This window comes from Plecotus auritus (genome assembly GCF_963455305.1).
Source record: "Plecotus auritus genome assembly, chromosome: 3".
Classification (NCBI taxonomy): domain Eukaryota; kingdom Metazoa; phylum Chordata; class Mammalia; order Chiroptera; family Vespertilionidae; genus Plecotus; species Plecotus auritus.
In genome coordinates, this window is record NC_137772.1 from 128,203,551 (window position 1) to 128,224,228 (window position 20,678).

General features: G+C 42.2%; 1 protein-coding gene across 6 annotated transcripts in view; it reads left to right on the forward strand.

The window, feature by feature from the left end:
• The window catches only part of MTMR6 (myotubularin related protein 6), a 44,477-nt gene that overhangs the window by 14,309 nt on the left and 9,490 nt on the right, over positions 1–20,678 (forward strand). For 3 of the 6 annotated variants that reach the window (XM_080659294.1, XM_080659296.1, XM_080659298.1), the window contains exons 3-9: positions 3,674–3,836; positions 5,308–5,465; positions 5,626–5,754; positions 10,522–10,656; positions 12,931–13,063; positions 14,671–14,780; positions 16,608–16,733. In XM_080659294.1, coding sequence (XP_080515420.1) covers positions 3,674–3,836; positions 5,308–5,465; positions 5,626–5,754; positions 10,522–10,656; positions 12,931–13,063; positions 14,671–14,780; positions 16,608–16,733 — 954 coding nt within the window. Of the gene's footprint in view, positions 1–3,673; positions 3,837–5,307; positions 5,466–5,625; positions 5,755–10,521; positions 10,657–11,268; positions 11,383–12,930; positions 13,064–13,294; positions 13,349–14,670; positions 14,781–16,607; positions 16,734–20,678 lie in introns of all 6 variants that reach the window. The other 3 variants (XM_080659293.1, XM_080659295.1, XM_080659297.1) reach the window with 2 other exon arrangements.

Below are 20,678 nucleotides of genomic sequence, written 5' to 3' on the forward strand. Positions count from 1 at the left end.
TGTGACATGTTTCTTTGTCTCAGCATTTTGACTGCTTCCCTGCATTTGTTTCTATGTATAAGGTAGAGCTGCTATGTCTCCTGGAATTGGTAGAGTGGCCTTGTGTAGTAGGTGTCCTGTAGGGTCTGTAGGGTCCAGTGGCTCAGTCTTCCCAGTCACCTGAGCAGGGCACTCTCAGTGTGCCCCTGGGTGCACAGTCTTGTTGTAGTTGAGCCTTAATTGCTATTTGGGTCACTGGGAGGAAATGAACTCCAGGCCAATTGGCTGTGAGGACCAGCTGCAACTACAGTGGGAGAACTGCTGTGCAGGAGATACCCCTATGGAGCAGGACTTACTTCAGTGGGGCTCTGGTGCTCACTGAGTCTGTCCCTGGAGTGTGTCACTCATGGATGTTGTAATCTGGTATAGTCTGAAGCTGTCCACCATGTGTACTGGCTCTGGGGTCTCCTGGGAGATGCAAAGTCAGCTACTGCCTGAGGCCACCTGGCAGGAGCTACAGAGAGATCTTCAGGTGGCTGCTACTTATGTTGCGCTTGGAAGGGTTCAGGTGAGACCAAGCTGCTGGTGCCAGGTCTTGGGCCTCTTACTGATAGGTGTGGGGCACGCTGACGCCAGCTGCTGCTGCTTTGAGAGATTTTAGGAAAGTCTGAAGCCTGAGTCAGGACAGGCCATTCATATGGAAAAGCCGCTGCAAACAGCTTGGGTGGGACTGCAAATTAGATGGGCCAGGGTCTCAGGGAATCACCAGGGCTATCGAACAGTGTGAGTCAGGTTGATGGAGACTCAGATATGGCTGCCAGTCAGCTCTGCGATGGAGGAGGTCTCAGCATAGGAATAATGAATCCTTTGAGCAACTCTGTCTGGGAGAAAGCTACCCCTGAGTTCTTACTCTGATGCCAAGTAATCCAGTTCCTGTGCATATGTCTCTGGATCTCTCCAAATCACCACCCCAGCGTTGGAGCTCAGAGGGAACGAGTCTGAGTAAGTCCATATGCCAGCCAGACCTGGGTCTCCAGCAGCCTCCCTGTCACTCAGCCACAATCCCTGCTGGTTTTATAGCCCAAAGTTGGGGACTTTTCATCCTGGCACTGGAAGCCTGGGCTGAGGTGTCTGATTTGGAGCTGGAACACTTTACTCCTCACGGAAGGCCTCTACAGCTGAGATATCCATCCCAATTAAAAAAAACAACAAACGCCACACATGGGTGTCGGGCCCACTTGTTCCGTGCCTCCACCCTCCTATCAGTCTTTATATGCTTTCTTCTTTACTTCCTAGTTGTAGGACTTGCATTCAGGATGATTTCAGGCAGTTCTGAATGATGGTTGTTTTGTATTTTAGGTATAATTTTGATGTGGTTGTGGGACGCAGTAAGTACTGTGTTTACGCTACAAACTTGGTTCTCCGTGAAGCTTTTCTTTCTCCTCCTTCTTCTCCTTCTTCTTCTTCTTCTTCTTCTTCTTCTTCTTCTTCTTCTTCTTCTTCTTCTTCTTCCTCTTCCTCTTCCTCTTCCTCTTCCTCTTCCTCTTCCTCTTCCTCTTCCAGCTTTTCTTGATTATTTTATGCATTTAATCTTGCATGTGACCTTTAGACTTAATATCTAAAGTTTTAAAAATTAATAATAGTAGCATATAAAATTATCTATACTAATAAAGGCCAGGTGGCCCTTGCGCCCTTGCGCGACGCCCTCACGTCATCACAAGATGGCCACCACAAGATGGCTGGCAGGGGAGGGCAGTTGTGGGTGATCAGGTAGGCAGGAGAGGGCAGTTGGGGGCGACCAGGCCTGCAGCAGAGGGTAGTTGGGGAATACCAGGCTGGCAGGGGAGGGCAGTTAGGGGCGACCAGGCTGGCAGGGGAGGGCAGTTGGGGGCCATCAGGCTGGCAGGGGAGGGCGGTTGGAGGCCATCAGGCCAGCAGGGGAGGGCAGTTGGGGTGATCAGGCCGGCAGGGGAGCAATTAGGTGTCAATCAGGTCGGCAGGGGAGCAGTTAGGGGTGATCAGGCTAGCAGGCAGAAGCGGTTAGGGTCAATCAGGTAGGCAGTCAGGTGAGTGGTTAGGAGCCAGCAGTCCCGGATTGTGAGAAGGATCCCAGATTGGAGAGGGTGCAGGCTGGGCTGAGGGACACCCCCCCGACCCCCCGTGCACGAATTATATGATATATAAATAATCATCCATATCTCACCCTTTCTTTCCTCCCACACACATACTACCCAAAAAAGCAGGTTGGAATTTATGTTAAATTTTTAGACTAATTTGGGATGATTTGATTTCTTGCCAGGATTGAGTTTTATCATCCAAAAACCTGCTACAATTTTAAGCTCTTTTATTTTCCATATATATTTTAAATTAGTAGGAATGCTATTGAGCAAAGGAAAATCTTTTTTAGTAGCACAGAATATGTTAGGTAATAGGTAGATATAATAATTACGTTTCAAATACCATCAAGTTCTGTCTTTCTAGTAGGACTTTCTATTCATTCATTCAGTGAGTATTTGTGATGGAGAAGTATCAACAAGGACACCTATATTTCCAGCTCAAATTTAAATATGAATGTGAAATATATATATCACTTGGAATGTTTTTTTGTTTGAAGATAGTCATTATAATGTTCCAAGTACTGTGTTAGGTGCTAGAAATATAATGGTGCTCAACTTAGCTATAGTTTTGCTTCTTAGGTGAAGTTTCTAAAATCTAAGTAGAGAAATAAACATTACTACATAACAAATTACAAATGTACTAAGTGCTATGAAAGGAAGAATTTAGGTTGATATTTGATAAGAAAATGGAGAGGACCTAACTTACTAGGGAAGGGCCATGGTGATTATGAGGCTATACGTACTTCTCGGTGGTGAGGTTTTGTTTTGTTTTGTTTTTGACCAGAATTGAACCCCAGACTCTTCAGTCCATGGCCCATGCTCTAACTCCTGAGCCAAACTGGCGAGGGCTTGGTGATGAGTTTTAAGCGGACACCAGAAATAATACTAGAAGTTCCTAGGTGAAGAGGTAGAGAGCTACAATATCGCAGTTAGTAGGAGCAACTCAAGAGTGTATATAGAGGACCTTGGTTCATCTGAGGAGCCAAAGAAGGCTGTTGTCATTAGAACTTAACGATGTTGGGGAAGGGACTTGAAATGAGGCTAGAGCAGTGGGAAAGTCTATAGTCATACCACCTGAATGTGCCCGCTCTTGTCTGATCTCAGAAGCTAAGCAGGGTGGGAGAAGTGGGAAATAACAGCTAGATAGCTTTGCCATTTTTTTTTTTTTTTGATTTAGTTTTTAATGGTTAATTGTCTGCTTTGTAGAAAACGGATTGGGGGATTCAAGAGTAGGATATGAAGAGAGCATTTAGGATGATAGTTATAGTAATTTATGTGAGAAATAATGGAAACATTGCAATTAGGGGAGTTATAGTGGAGATGGAGAGAAGTAGACGGGTTATAGAGATATTTAGGGGATGCAGTTCTTGGGATTTAATGATGTGTGAATATGTGGAGTGATCAGGGCACATTTCTGGCTTGGGCATTGTCATTTAAAATTTTTAAGTGTGGGTTTGTAGTGTATAACATTTGAGACTTTATTTGGACAGGACATTTCTAACATTTTTGCACTGTGGAAGAGAATAAGATACTTAGTGCTTTTTATAATGATGATCAAATATTTTTTCATGTTGTAGATTTTGCATCATCATATTGGCTCAGTGGAGAAACTGGCTTTGACGACTTCTGGATGCCCACTTGTCATTCAGTGCAAGAACTTCAGGATTGTGCATTTCATTGTTCCCAGAGAAAGAGATTGCCATGATATTTACAACTCTTTGCTACAACTGTCAAAACAAGGTACTGTTCTTAGAGACCAAAGCTTGCTAAATTTTGAGATTGATTATCCAAGGTACTTTATTTAGTATCTCATTATTGCCATTTTATAGTTTAAGTTACTCTTTTTAAAAAAATATGTTTTTATTGATTTTTTAGAGAGGAAGGGAGAGGAATAGAGAAGTAGAAGCATCAATGAGAGAGAAGCATCATCAATCTGCTGCCTCCTACATGCCCCCTACTGGGGATCGAGCCTGCAACTCGGGCATGTGTTATGACCAGGAATTGAACCATGACCTCCTGGTTCATAGTTCGACGGTCAACCACTGAGCCACACTGGCTGGGCTTACTAAGTTGTTCTTGAGTCGAATTCTTGTGCACTCTTCTAAAAAATTTGACCTAAAAGTATTTAGAAACTTCTGATCTGAGTTGTAATAATGGTTTCCAAAGAAGGGGTAATAGTAAGGACAAAATGAAGCATTTGTAGTACTTACTTAAAAAACTATAGATTTATATTAATGTTTTAGAAGTCTATTGATAGCCAGTAGTATAGCCTTTGTGTTTTTGTTTGTTTGTTTTTTAAAGAATCCCATTGCCAAGGGGAGTGTCTTGGAAATCGATCACTAAAGGAAAAGTTAAGGAAGGTCAGGCTCTTCTGATAGCATGGGACTAATATATCTAATTGACTAGAGTGGAATATAGGGAGATGAACAGAAGGAAAAGAGAGGGTAAATCCTACTTTAGTAGAGATAGGAGTGAGAGAGATTTAGGCCCTAAAAAGGAATCTTATCACTACTATGTGTTAGGGATCTGGCGGCTTCCTTTTCCCAGCATAACTTGAATTACATAGATATCTCCAGGGAGACAAAACACATTAATTTCTAGATGTTACTTTGTTTGACACCTGGTTTGCAGTGGTCTAAGAGCAGATTTTCATTCACTCTTTTATCCTAACACATAAAGCCTGTAACATCCTGTTGTTCCAAGTCAAATCTTACGACTTCAGGGGCTTATGATTGTTTAGAAATAAGTGTTCTCTGGATCTCTGTGCAACCTTTGCCATGTTTGGTCAAACTGTACTATAGGAATATATAGACAATTTCATGTTCTATGTGGCACCTCTAATTTTTCATTATAGCATTAGTCTTTATATCTCATTTGGGAAAAGTGGTGGGTAGGAATTTATGTGTGTCTTTAAAATTTTACTTTTAAGAAAAGGAAACATTGCAGTAGAGCAATGTGTAAGGCTAACTATTATTTACTAGCTTTTACTGATGATATAAATTGAATCTCAGATTGATATACTTATGCCTTTAGGTATAATCATTTGCATCAAAGAACTGAGAAAAATTAAGTTCAAATATGTTCTGGTATTAGCCATCTTTTTGAAGAATTTAAAGAAAAATGGAGGGGTAAAGCTGAAAATTACTTTTATTTGTCATTTATTAAGTCCTATAAGTTGCATTTTAACATTTATGCATTTTGTATACTCTAGCAAAATACGAAGATCTCTATGCATTCTCTTATAACCCCAAACAAAATGATTCTGAACGATTGCGAGGTTGGGAGCTTATTGATCTTGCTGAGGAATATAAGAGAATGGGCGTGCCAAATTCAAACTGGCAGTTGTCTGATGCCAACCGAGAATACAAGGTAACTTAGCAACCTTCTGGGGAAATTCAGAAAATGTTAGTACCAGAGAGTCAGAAAGTGTAATAGCAAGTTGTCTCTGTATTGCTGTTCTTGCATTACTAAGTTTTAAAGTTTTATAAAGATGGTTTTTAACCTCATGGTTATGTTTTGATTTTTACAGATTTGTGAAACTTATCCAAGAGAACTTTATGTTCCCCGAATAGCAAGCAAACCAATAATTGTTGGTAGTTCTAAGTTCCGGAGCAAGGGAAGATTTCCAGTTCTTTCCTACTATCATCAAAATAAGGAGGTAGGCAACTTTCCTTTTCATTTTACCAATCCTAATATATAAAAACCCTAATATATATGTAACTACCAGTAATGACCAGAGGCTGACCAACTGGAAGTCAGTGCTGGCCCCACCCCCAAGCAAGCAGATAGGGGCAATCAGGCAGGCAGGCAGAGTGGTTAGGGGTGATCAGGTAGGCAGACCAGCAGTTAGGGGTGATCAGGTAGACAGGCAAGTGGTTAGGGGAGATCAGGTAGGCAGACGGCCCCTTGCCGGGCTGGCCCCACCCCCAAGCAAGTGGTTAGGGGCAATCAGGCAGGCAGGCAGAGTGGTTAGGGGTGATCAGGTAGGCCAGTGGTCAGCAAACCGTGGCTCGCGAGCCGTGGTTTGCCACTCTGTTGACTAATGAGTTTGCTGACCACTGTCATATTCTACCCTTTACCTCTTTGCACACAATATGCCACAATTGCCTAATCCTCACAGCTTCCAACTACACGGTAACATTTAGGCTAGTCCAGTGGTAGGCAAACTCATTAGTCAACAGAGTGGCAAACCGTGGCTCGCGAGCCGCAGTTTGCCGACCACTGAGGTAGGCAGACCAGTGGTTAGGGGTGATCAGGTAGGCAGACAGCCCCTCCCAGGGCTGGCCCTGTCCCCCAGCAAAGAAAGAGGGAGGCCCAGGCCAGCCAAGCCATTGCACCCCAGCCTTTCGCCTGCAGAGGGAGGCCATGGGTGGCAGGGTAGTGGGGGCAGCAGCGGGGGTGGGTCCAGCTGCCTGCAGCCCAGAGAAGGAAAGCCCCGATAGGCCCTGATCTCAGGCCAGGCCTAGGGACCCTACCTGAGAGGGTGCAGGCTGGGCTGAGGGGACTCCCCCCTCGCCCCCCGAGTGCACGAATTTTTGTGCACCGGGCCTCTAGTGTAGTATAATCCTTTTCAGGTTTTAGTATCCAAAACAATGCTCATTTTTATATTAAGATGTCATTATTATAATTGCTGATAGAGAAGTGCTGGCTTTTCACTAATGATATTTTTTGTGTTGTAAAACAAAATTACCCTGAAATACAGAAACTTTTGTACTTGTCATGTATCTTCCCCCTCCACCACCTCTATTCTTTCCTTCCTTCTAGTAGCGACTTGAAAATAATGGGATTAGGTAAATTCTCTTCCTTGCCTGTGGTTATCTTTTGATCCTGCTTGTATTGGGGGAAACAAAATAGTTTTGACAAACCAACTATTGAGAAAAGGGAGAGAATCAAGGATATTTCAGGCTCCCATTTAATAGTAAGCTCTTCAAATTGGAAGGATTTTGCAACATGAAGAGTCAGAGGAGGCATCTTTATACTGAGATAGGGATTGACAAGACAGTAAAACCTTTGTATCCTGTAACAGTAGGCCAGGAGGTACTATATGTTAAATGCTTTATATGCATGAAATCCTCCTAGTGACTTGATAAAATAGGCTCTGCTAATTACCTATAACTTTCAAATGGGGGAACTGGTTCAGAAAGGATAAATCACTTTTCCTATATCTTACAGCTGGTTAAGTTGAGTATTTGGATGCCGTTTCTGACTCCCAGTTTTTTGTGACCTGATTTTTTTTCCCTCAGGAAGCTTTTAAATTTTTCTTTTTCTGCAGTGTTCTAAAATTTCACAGTTATGTCCCTTGGCTTGTTTTAAATTCTACCTGGAAATTCAGGTCTCAGTTTTGGGAAGTTGTTTCTTTGTTTCTTTGTTAACTTCCTCTCTTTTATTAATTTTCTTTGTACTTTTGTGAGTATTCCTTGACAAGTGGGCTTCCTAGCATAAACCTCCATTTTTCTTCATTTTCTCTCCAATATTCTATGCTTGGACATGTCTGTAAGTCTCACCACAAGGTTCAGGGTAGTGGGGAAGATTTCCTGAACCTCACCTCCAATTCAGCGCTTAGATCTGTTTTGTTTTGTTTTGCTATAGTGTTTTTAAAATATATATATTTTTATTGATTTCAGAGAGGAAGAGAGAGGGGGAGATAGAAACATCAGTGATGAGAGAGAATCACTGACCTGCTGGCCTCCTGCATCCCCCCCACTGGGGATAGAGCCTGGAACCTGGGCATGTGCCCTGACTGGGAATCAAACTGTGACTTCTGGTTCATAGGTCGATGCTAAAACACACTGGCCGGGCTGCTGTGTTTTAAAAATCCAAGAACTGTTTCTTGTTTTCTGAATTTTCTAGATGGTTTTCTATTCATGGATGTGATGAACTTACTTCCCTAAAGATGCTAAGGATTTTTAAAAAAGAATTGTGCCCTCACATTAGTTATCTTTTGGTTTAGTTTCTTTTTTTTTCTTTCTGTTTATTTTGTGTTTTTTTGTTTGTTAGTTTTTTATATTTTTCAGATATCTGATTCTTGGCCTGCCTCTCATATTTAAGAGTGAGGTACTACAAAGCTGTTTAGAAGTTTGTATACATGAATGATCGTTATCTTTGGATTCTTCTTTCTCTTGTAATGTTTGTCCCAATATGTGTGTGGTTTAGTCTGGATCCAAGTATGGGAAGAGGCATGGGAAGACCTCACATTTTGTTATGTAGGCTTTACTTAATCCTCCTGTCTTTGGGGGATGCAGGGCTTCATCCCCAACTACAGCTGTTCCTATAGCCCAGAGTCTTCAGGTTAATCCTCTTCATAGAATAAACTTTTTCTTCAGGGTGAGGGAACATCTGGGATTGTTAACTAGATCATATATAGACGTTCAGCCAGTCCTGTTGTTTTCAGTTTTACCTGTACTCAGGCTTTCAGAGGTACCAAATCCTGAGCTTGCCGGGGTTTTGCTGTTCAAAATACCTGTTTCTTATTGACTCATAATGATTTAACATATTTCTTTGCTCTGGTAAATCGGTTATAATCAATCTGCATTCATTTCCCCAATTTTTATTGACATTTCTACTCTACCTTTGCCTCTTCCCATTTTCTTTGACCTTTTGGTTTTATACATATTAAATTTCTTTATTAGAAATTCAAGGTGGGTTTTAGAAGGGAGCCATAGATAATAAATAAAACTTTAAACAAAAGTTCCTAATCTACTTTTCATAACAAAATCATAGGGAGTTAGGACTAGTTATGACTTTTGTTTGACACACCCATGTTTGTATGTACATTTTTAATTAGAAATCTGGGCTAAAAATAGACATTCAATGCCCAGCTTAACAAATTAGGAAGTAGGTCTGGAAAACATTTAATAAGACAATCCTTTGTGAGGTGTTTTTCTTTTAAGACTTTAAACAACAGTAAATATATAATCCAACATTCACTATTTCTTATAGATATTTTTGCCCTCTTAGATTGACTGTATTTTAACCCAAATTTGATTTAAAACTCATTTTATGTCTCATTTTATATAGAGACTAGAGGCCCGGTGCATGAAATTTGTGCGTGGGGGTGGGGGGAGGGTGGGGGGGAGAGGAAAGGGTGTCCCTCAGCCCAGCCTGCACCCTCTCCAATCTGGGACCCCTCGGGGGATAACTGGCAGTCGGACATCCCTCTCACAATCCAGAACTGCTGGCTCCTAACCGCTCGCCTGCCTGCCTGATTGCCCCTAACTGCTTCTGCCTACCAGCCTGATCATCCCTAACTGCTCCCCTGCTGGCTTGATTGCCCCTAACCACCTCTGCCTCAGCCCCGCACCCGGGACCCAGGATTCCCTCCTCCAGCCAACTACAGGCATCTGGGATCCGGGCTTCCCTCCCTCTGGTCAGCCATAGGTGCCCAGGCCAGCTGCAGCTGCAGGGGATGGTGGGCAGGTGGCTTCGCACCTGCCCACAAGTGCTGGCACCCGGCACTGTGGGGTGGGAGGCTTCTCCGTTTCCCAGGCCACAGCCAGCCGCAGGTACTGGTGCCCGGGACCGTGGGGTCGGCAGCTTCTCTGTCTACCAGGCTGTAGCCAGCCGCAGGTGGTGGCACCTGGACTGCAGGCGGGTGGCTTCTCTGTCTTCCCTAGGATGCAGTGTGGGAGACATCTCCGGCTGGCTGTGGCCTGGGATCACAGGGCAGGCGGCTTCTTTATCTCCCGGGCTGCAGCCAGCCTCAGGCGCTGGCACCCAGTTTCTCCGTCTCCTCCAGGAGTGGGGCAGGCGGCTTCTGCGGCCTGGGATCATGGGGCAGGCGGCTTCTTGGTCTCCCTGGCCGCAGCCAGCCTCAGGCGCTGGCACCCGACTTCTCCAACTCCCACAGGCTCAGAGTTGCTGGGGGGCGGGGCCACTGCCAGCTTTTCAGGTTAATTTGCATACTTACTCCTGATTGGCTTGTGGGTGTGGCGGAGGTATGGTCAGTTTGCATCTTTCTCTTTTATTAGTGTAGATTGCTGATTTCTAATTAGAGACCCACAAACCTTTAGAAAGTAAAAGTTTGAATGTTGCTTGCTATTTAAAAAAATCCGGTTCTGAACTTATTGACCGATCTCTTACTTGAACTTGAGTTGAAAGTATCTTATAATCTAGGGCATAGAAGGCAAGTTATCTTCAGATAGGTGATAGAGATACGACCAGGTGTTGCTTCTAAGGACCCAAGGTATTTTTTTTTCCCCTAACTAGGTAATGAGGCATTTAGATTTCTTAGAATATTGGGAAAAATTAAGTAACACCAAGATGTTGAAATAATATTTAATTCAAATAAGATTTCAGTGTTAATGCCTTGTAATTGTCCTAACAGATAGTACATTTGATTTTAACTTTTTTTTTTCTTTTAAGCATTTTATAAGACATGTTCTTTAGATATTTTTGCATAATCTGTTTTCTGTCTTTTTAAAATTAGGCTGCCATTTGTCGATGTAGTCAACCACTGTCAGGATTCAGTGCCAGGTGTCTGGAAGATGAACATTTGCTTCAAGCCATTAGTAAAGCCAATCCAGCCAATCGCTATATGTATGTCATGGATACCAGGCCTAAAGTATGTGCCTTGAATACAGTACAGTCTGATAGTTCAATTATCTTTGTTACTTTAATTAATGAGAGTTGATTAATTTGTCCTTATTTAACATACTGAATCCTTGTTTTAAATTAACCAAGGGTAATGATACTAAGGAAATTAATTTTTTAAAGGATACTAACTTAGGAGACTAATTTCCCAGTAACCCAGATGGTGATTTCTTATTTTCAGCTTTCCTAAATATATATATGACTATTGATGGTGTAAAAGTATTGTGTTACTGTGAAGAAATACTAAATAGTTTGTGTATTGTGAAAAGTTAGCAATTCTATTAGAATTTCAATTGGCAAAACACTGTGTATTAATGGACCTAAATTTGAAATATGCAAAAAAATACATAAAATACATAGTGAGTTAATTTGGGAAACATTGAACTAGAGGATCATAAATAGTGAACAGGAAATAATTGTTCTATTGCCATCCATTGTGTAAGGTTAAATTTTTATCAAATGTCACAATCCATTTTTTCTTTTTTATAAACAGTTAAATAGCCAATTCATATAGGATCCTGAAACTACAATAATTAAAATCTGTAATGGTAATAGCTAACATTACTTTTAATTTTTATTATAGCATCGCAAGCAGAGCTGGTGGGCTACACAAAAGGACATTGGCAGAATTATAGTGAGGATTTCTTCAAAAATCTGGAATGATGAAAAAATAAGAGAAAGCGATGAGAAAAAGCGAGTGAGCCATATAGACCACAATTATAGACAGCCTTTTTGAAAGGAATGGTAGCTGTTTTAGAAGTAATTCTCATCATTATGCAGTCTTACAAAAGATAATGGAGAAAACATATGATAAGATTAATTGAGTAAATTAAGGAGTATCAAAAATTAGAAACTGATACTTTGGTAATATTTTATTTTGTTAAAAGGAAAAGACTTTCTTAGAAGTCAAGAGTGTTGGTATTATCTCTTATAAGAAAAATTGTACTTCCTTGTATAATCTGGGTGGATTAATTGGTTAGAACTATTTTTAGGGTGCTATTAGATATAAAAGATGATTGTAATACAAGACTTTTTGAATATAAGGTCTGAGGGCAATTTGTTTCTTAGGACCTAATATGTCTTAATTGTATAACTGACTTCTACAGAGAAAATATATCTTTCTTTGATTGTTTTGTTTTACCAGTTAAACTCAAGTAGTAATAATGTAGAACATTTTAAATATCTAATTATTAACCCTAGTGATCATAGGTGCTGAGTAACCAGTGAGTCATTAAATATAATTTAACTGTACTTGTTGCCAACCTCAATCCAATGAATGATAAGCTACTATTTCTTCCTAAAATTTAGGTTCTGTTTCATCCAAGTACATAAGAATATTTAGTAAATTTTAATAATATGCTATATGAAATCCTAGTCTCAAAGAATTAAACATGGCAAATCTTAATGCATTGATCTAAACACTGAAGGTCATGGGGCTACTGGCAGTCTGTTTTTTTCCATAAAGGACCAATTTCTTTGGAACCATTTATTAGAGCTGTATCAAGCTAATGGATTATATGCATTTCATATAGTGTGTGGGCCTCTAGCAGTCTCTAATATGGAGGACCTAAAATAATCTCATGTATATTTCAGATCTGAATTTCAGGATCCCTGTGGCTTGTTCTGAATTGAATCTCATAGGCTCTTTCTGAAAAATAAAAACTACCCAGCTCTGCTTCTCTCTGAATCATTTAGGATTCAGATAGGAGATCTTTCTAGTTTTAGATTTTGAAATATTTATGAACACCTGAAGACCTAAGTGAATTAGTTTCATGAATTATTTGTGGGGAACTTCTTGTTTGACCTTTCAATTATATAGCAATCACGTTGTTTCTTTATAGTATCCTTCATTGCTATTATTAACATGTGAGACTTTTACTTATTTTTTATATGTTTTTATTGGAGAGAGGAAGGAAGAGAGAGAGAGAGAGATCAATGTGAGAGAAAGACATCGATTGCCTCCCATACACACCCTGCCCCAGGATCGGACCTGCATTATGGGCATGTGCCCTGACTGGGAATCGAACCAGCAACCTTTTGGTGCACAGGACGACGCTCAACCAACTGAGCCACACAGGCCAGGGCGAGATTTTTGCTTGTTAAAAAATGGTAGTATATTTAATTGTGGTGAATTCCTTTAAATTGTCTGCTAGCTAAAATATAGTTTAGTTAGTGTTTTAATGATATTTTGATAAGTTATAAGATAAAAGCAATTTGTCTAAATTTCTAAAATTTAAATTTTTAGCTGAATGCAATAGCCAACAGAGCAGCTGGAAAAGGTTATGAAAATGAAGACAATTATTCTAATATTAGATTTCAGTTTGTTGGAATTGAAAATATTCATGTCATGCGGTCCAGCCTTCAGAAGTTATTGGAAGGTATGATTATTGCTTACCTTCTAGTCAGCCTTGTTCCATAGAAATATGCTAGTCAAACATTAAAAATGTTAAATTATGTACTTTGAAATTTTCTAGTAGTCACATTTAAAAATGTAATAAGAAACAGTTGAAATTAATTTTAATAATATACCTAACCTAATATATTAAAAACATGTTAAACATGTAATCAGTATAAAAAAATTTGTGATGATTTACATTTTTGCCTTTAAGTCTTAGACAATTTATACTTTCAGTACGTCTCAGTTTGGACTACCTACATTTCAGGTATTCAATAGCCATATTTGGGTAGTAGCTACTGTATTAGATAGTACAATGCTAATGGTTTTTTAAAAAAAACTAGAGGCCTGATGCACGAAATTCGTGCACGGGGGTGTCCCTGAGCCTGACTTGCACCCTCTCCAATCTGGGAACCCTTGGGGGATGTCCGACTGCCGGTTCGGGATCGGGCCTAAACCAGCAGTCGGACATCCCTCTCGCAATCCGGGACCACTGGCTCCTAACCGCTAGCCTGCCTGCCTGCCAGATCGCCCCTAACTGCCTCTGCCTGCTGGCCTGATTGCCCCCTAACTGCTCCCCTGCCTGTCTGATAGCCCCCTAACTGCTCCCCTGCTGGTCTGATCACCCCCTAACTGCTTTCCTGCCAGCCTGATCCCCCCCTAACTGCCCTCCCCTGCTGGCCTGATTGCCCCCTAACTGCCCTCCCCTGCCGGCCTGATTGCCCCTAACTGCCCTTTCCTGCTGGCCTGATTGCCCCTAACTGCCTCCCCTGCCAGCCTGATCGCCCCTAACTGCCCTCCCTTGCCAACCTGATTGCCCCTAACTGCCCTTCCCTGCTGGCCTGATCACCCCTAACTGCTATCCCCTACCGGCCTGATAACTCCTAATGTCCTCTGCCTTGGCCCCCGCCACTGTGGCTTTGTCCGGAAGACGTCTGGTCTAATTAGCATATTACCCTTTTATTAGTATAGATTACTATTGTTAGATACTCTTTTTTTAAAAAAATACATTTTATTGATTTTTTAACAGAGAGGAAGGGAGAGGGATAGAGAGTTAGAAACATCGATGAGAGAGAAACAACGATCAGCTGCCTCCTGCACAACCCCAACTGGGGATGTCCCCACATAGCGGTACATGCCCTTGACCGGAATCGAACCTGGGACCCTTCAGTCTGCAGGCCTACGCTCTATCCACTGAGCCAAAACGGTTAGGGCTATTGTTAGATATTCTTGATGAGTCAATGCAGTTTAGACTAATTTATGATAATGTTCCATTTAAATATTAAGGTATCTTTCTAGTCATGGTATGGAATTTAAAAAATTAAAATATCAGACTTTTTAATTAAACACTGCAAAATTTTAAAAAATGAAATAGGAGTGCTTTTTTTTAACCACAAGGAATGACAGCAAAATGTAACAAAAGAATCTGTCATTGAATTTCTAATAGCATCTTTTCATTTATAAAGAGTCTTGCCTATTTATTTTGTCCTCTTCTCTTCTTCCCCAATTTACTCATCTAGAGATAATCTTGAATAGGAGAAGAGGAGGCTAGCCCATTCTAATTGAAATGTTTTTTTCCCCCCTTTTTAGTTAATGGTACCAAAGGGCTTTCTGTCAATGATTTCTACTCTGGTTTGGAGAGCTCAGGATGGCTTCGCCATATCAAAGCTGTCATGGATGCTGCAATCTTCTTAGCCAAAGTAACTCTTCGTCGCTTATATTTGATTTTGGGGTTTATAATGGTTGGGAAGGAATGGATTTATTATATTGAATGCTGGTATCTTTTCCAGTCAGATAAAATTTATTTTGCTTTACCTCTTTAATGAGGTTCATTTAATTTGAGCTTTAAAACTACCATGTAGCACTTCATGTATGGGCTTAAAAACATTTCAAACACTTTAAATAGCATGTTTGTCTTTTTTTTTTTGTTTATATGCTTTGTGTTTTATCTTGTTTTTGAGAAATGTATTGAGATGGCATTATCATTGCAGTGCTAGCTCTTCTTTATAATGCAACTAGAGCCCTGGTGCACGGATTTGTGCACATTGAAAGGAAATTAATTAGAAGAAATATTTTAGAGGCCGGGGAGGGACCACGGGAGGGCTCCAGGGTGTGTCTGGCCCGTCTCACCCAGTCCCGATTGGCCGGACCCCAGCAGCAAGCTAACCTACCAGTCGGAGCGTCTGCCCCCTGGTGGTCAGTGCACATAATAGCAACTAGTGAAACGGTCAAATGAACGGTTGGACACTTAGCATATTAGGCTTTTATTATATAGGACTAGAGGCCCGGTGCACAAAATTAGTGCTTGGGGATCAGCCCAGCCTGCACCCTCTCCAATCCGGGACCCCTTGGGGGATGTCCAACTGCCGGTTTAGAATTAGCAGTCGGATATCCCTCTCACAATCCGGGACTGTTGGCTTCTAACTGCTCACCTACCTGCCTGCCTGATCGCCCCTAACTGACCCCCTGCTGGCCTGGTTGCCCCCAACTGCCCCCCCTGCCGGCCTGGTTGCCCCAAACTGCCCCCCCAGCCGGCCTGATTGCCCCTAACTGTCCCCCCCCCCTGCAGGCCTGATTGCCCCAACTACCCCCCCCACCAGCCTGGTTGCCACCACCTGCCCCCCCCCCCCTCCGCCGGCCTGGTCACCCCCAACTGCCCCCCAGCCGGCCTGGTCATTCCCAACTTCCCCCCCTGCTGGCCTGGTTGCCCCTCACTGCCCCCTCTCTGCTGCCTGCCTGATCAGCCATAACTGCCCCCCTGTTGGCCTGGTTGCCCCCAACTGCCCCCCCGCTCGCTGACCTGGTTGCCCCTCATTGCCCCCCCCCCCCCCCGCCGGCCTGGTCACCCCTCTCCCCCCCCACCGGCCTGGTTGCCCTTTCTGCTCCCCCTGCCAGTCTGGTCTTGCCCAACTGCCCCCCCTGCTGACCTGGTTGCCCCTCACTGCGCCCTCCCCCCCCCCCCCCGCCGGCCTGGTCACTCCCAACTGCCCCCCCTGCTGGCCTGGTCACCCCTCACTTCCCCCCTCTGCCAGCCTGGTTGCCCCTCACTGCCTTTCCCTACTGGCCTGGTCGCCCCCAACTACCCCCCCCCCCCCCGCCGGTCTGGTCGCTCCCAACTGCCCCCCCTGCTGGCCTGGTCACCCCTCACTTCCCCCCTCTGCCAGCCTGGTTGCCCCTCACTGCCTTTCCCTACTGGCCTGGTCGCCCCCAACTGCCCCCCCCTCCGCCGTTCTGGTTGCTCCCAACTGCCCCCCTGCTGACCTGGTCGCCCCTCACTGCCCCCCTCTGCTGGCCTGGTCACCCCACGCAGCTTGCTGTTCGGTCGTTTGGTTGCCCCTCACTAACCCCCTGCTGGCCTGGTTGCCCCATGCAGCCTGCTGTTCAGTTGTTACTCTGAGGTCATCCTGACCAATTTGCATATTACCCTTTTATTAGTATAGATACTTAATGGTTTTTGAGTAAGTAGAACTTACTGAATCACTTAAATGTATTCTGCTAGAATCTAAGTATGTGATCTTTCTTTTCAGGCAATAATGGTGGAAAATGCAAGTGTGTTGGTTCATTGTTCTGATGGCTGGGATAGAACTTCCCAGGTTTGTTCTCTTGGCTCTCTTTTATTGGATTCCTACTACAGAACAGTCAAAGGATTCATGGTAAGGAGTTACAGTAAACCCCCGATTTTGCTGACCTCAACTTAATGGACTTCTGATTTAACGGACAAAATTTCCGGTCTGAATGTCATATGTGAAAATTAACACCCTGCTAATCTTAAAATGCTTTTAACCAAGATTTACTTATAATCAAATTAACAGGTTATTTTTTTTTGTTATTAATTCACTGTATTTTGAACAAATTTTAGCAAGTAAGCCATATGTTGGAAAAAACACTGTAGTAAATTTTGTCGAAATTAGTAAATATTACATATCTTCAGCTATAGTCTACATACTTATAAACAGTGTTCGGGAAATGATTAGCACGTGATCTCACAGCATTGCCCAATGGTACATGGTTCTGTTGTTGCGTGGCGTGACTTTCTGCAGCAGTTTTAACATGTGCCAGCTGAAGTTCCCATGTGCGCTAAACCACACCTCAGCCGTGTGCATTTGTTTACTCTTGGTGACTGGTGAATGCACGCATTTACTAAATCTATTCAGTATAAACTTAAAATTACAGTAATACACATAGGAAATTTTTCTGTGAAATTAAACTTTTCATACCTACTTAATTTTAATTACACAAATGTGTCTACATAAGTAAAAACAGGTAAACTAATTTGTCAATTTTTTAACACACATTCAGAAAACCTACTTTATTATATAACAGACTTTCTGTTTTAATAGACACTCCCTCACTTGAATTAGCCTGTTATATTGAGGTTTTACTGTATTTGGCTAGACCAGTGGTCCTCCCATAGGAGACATTGGGTAATGTTAGGAGACAGTTTAGATTGTTACAACTAACAGAAAGGGTTAGCTGGTAGAACCCCAGGATGCTACAAAATATCATATTGTACAGGACAGCCCTAAAACAAAGTTATCTGGCACAAAGTGCTGATGTTGAGAAATCTGGAGTTAGACTGATTTTCATTTGTGCCACCTCTTTGACAAAAAGTTTCAGATTTAAAAGTTTTTTTTCTAAAATGTTACAATAGAAATATTCAGTATTTCCCCACTCATATTTATCTAATAAATGTGAGTAATGTAGTAAAACAAGGAAATAGGGATACTTAAAAATTATATTCTAGAAGAAACTTTCTGTTTCATACTGCTTCATTTGTTAACTGTAGTTACATGTTACGAAGCATGTTTTATATCTGAAGACTAAATTTCTAGTTGAACATATTTTTTGCTTTGTGAAGCTAAAGTCCTGCCTTCTGTTTTGTTTGTTTTTTAAATATTTTTTTATTGATTTTTAGAGAGAGAGTAAGGGAAAGAGAGATAGAAACATCAATAAGAGAGAAACATCACATGGATTGGCTGTCTCCTGCACACCCCCCTACTGGGGGACCAAGCCCACAAACCAGGCATGTTCCCTGACCAGGAATGAAGCTAGTAACCTCTTGATGCATGGGACATGATCAATCCACTGAGCAACACTGACTGGGCTTGTTTGTTTTTAATATTAACTCATCTTTTCAAAATTTATATCTTCACTCATGGTAAGTAAATGAAGAGATGTGAGAGTTTTCATTAGTTTAGAATTATTAAATACAGTGCCATCTTAAAGCAATGGGAAGATTTAATATCACTAGGTCCCTTTAGCACCATTATGTGGCGGTGCTAACATATTGAATTTGGGGTAGGGTAAATGGAAGTGCTGTTAATAAAATAATGCTCTGCTTACTTTGAGAGTACAAGATAAGGAATATTTTCTTTGCCATGTTTGTTTTTAATGTATTTGTTAGACATCCAAATTAAATCATGTAATACACTAGAGGTCCAGTGCATGAAATTCATTCATGGGGCTGGCGTGGTGGGGTCCCTCAGCCTGGCCTGCACCCTCTTGCAATCTAGCACCACTGGCTCCTAACTGCTGGTCTACCTGCCTGCCTGATAGTCCCTCACCACTCCGCCTGCCTGCCTGATGGCCCCTAACTGCTTGCCTGCCTGCCTGATCCCCCCTAACTACTCTCCTGCCTGCCTGATCGCCCCTAACTGCTCGCCTGCCTGCCTGATCGCCCCTAACCACTCGCCTGCCTGCCTGCCTGATCGCCTCTAACTGCCTCTGCCTGCCTGCCTGATGGCCCCTAACTGCTTGCCTGCCTGCCTGATGGCCCCTAACTGCTCGCCTGCCTGATGACCCCTAACTGCTTGCCTGCCTGCCTGATTGACCCTAACTGCTTGCCTGCCTGCCTTATTGCCCCTAACCTCCTCTGCCTGATCACCCCTAACCACCTCTGCCTGCCTGCCTGATGGCCCCTAACCACTCGCCTGCCTGCCTGTTGGCCCCTAACCACTCTGCCTGCCTGCCTGATCGCTCCTAACCACTGCCTGCCTGGTCACCCCTAACAGCCTCTACCTTGGCCCCCGCCACTGCGGCTTCATCCAGTAGGACGTCTGGAATGACGTCTGGAAGGTCGTTCGGCTGTCTGGTCTAATTAGCATATTACGCTTTTATTATTATAGATGATCCAGGGACAATGTGAGAGTGTCCCAGGCAAAAGGAGCAGTGAGAGTTAAAGATTAGCTCCGCTACTGCATGGGGTTAAACATGCATGAGTATTGGGGGCTAGGGACTTGGGTGCAGAAGAATATAAGGGGATGGGGCCCTGCGGAAGAGAAAACTAGAATTTGGGTAGTGAGAACCATTAGAGGGCTTTAAAAAAAATGGTTTGGTGCCTTGAAGGAAGAGGGGAGTGGGAATGGAGGCTAGGAGATCAGCGTAGGAACTATTGTGATAACTCGAGTTGTTAATGGATAGATGTGGGGTACACGAGAGGAGTCCTTTTCTAGGATGGTTTCCAGGCTAGGAACTCAGTTGTTAGGATGGATGGTGCTGTTCTCCTATCCTTCAAGGAGATAAGCAGAGGAATAAGTTTAGTGAGAAAGATTTTAAGTGTTAGATGTTGGTGTGTAGAAAAATGGCAGGAGGCTCATAGTAAAATCTGAGGTTACAGCCTAAAAGTCATGTACCTGAGGTCACACAGGTAAGAAAGTGGTGATGGTAGGACTTGAGTCCATGCATTCTGACTCCAGAAACTGCATTTTCACTCATCCCATTATATAGCCTTCTGAGAGATTTAACATCAAATTAGAGAAGCTAAAAGTGGCAATTTAGACACTGTGAAAAGAATATACTTGGTGATTATATATTAAATTATGAGGTATATTAAATACTAAGAAGATATGTTGTTTAGGTTAGTTAGATAGTCCTGTTATTTCAGACAGAAAACAGATACATTCCATTCAAGAGGTTAGATATTAACATTTGAACTTGAATACAAACTTTTCAGTGGTCTCTTTATCATTTTTTAAAAAATATGGATTTTTTCATTGATTTTAGAGAGAGAGGGAGAGAGAGAGAAACGTTGATCGGTTGCCTCCCACTGGGGACTGAATCCGCAACCTGGGCATGTGCCTTGACAGGGAATAGGACCAATAACCTTCTGGTGCATGGGACAATGCTCAACCAACTGAGCTACACCAGCCAGGGCTCTTTATCATTTTTTAACTATTATATAAGTAATGTAGAAGTAAGCGAAAAGGTTTAAAACATAACTCAAGTCTACTATCCACAGTTAACCACTGTTAACATTTTTATTTACATTTCCTAGTCCTTTCCCTTGGCAAAAATCATTATATATACAAAAATGTAAATGCAACAGTGCTTTATAACATACATTTTTCACTTGAAATGTAATAAATACAGTAGAAATAATTTAAGTTATAAGACTCCTGTGTTTCTTTCTATGGATCATCTTCACTCTGTTAAATCAACCTCTAATCTAGGTTCTTGCTATCTTTTGCCTATAATCTTAAAACATTTTGTTTTGTTTGCAATGTGTAAATGTGGTTTTTAAGATAAAAGGATTTAATCCATTCTAAACAAAAATATTTGAAAATAGTTATAAAGTAGATTTTACTTTTTCTCATTAAGGT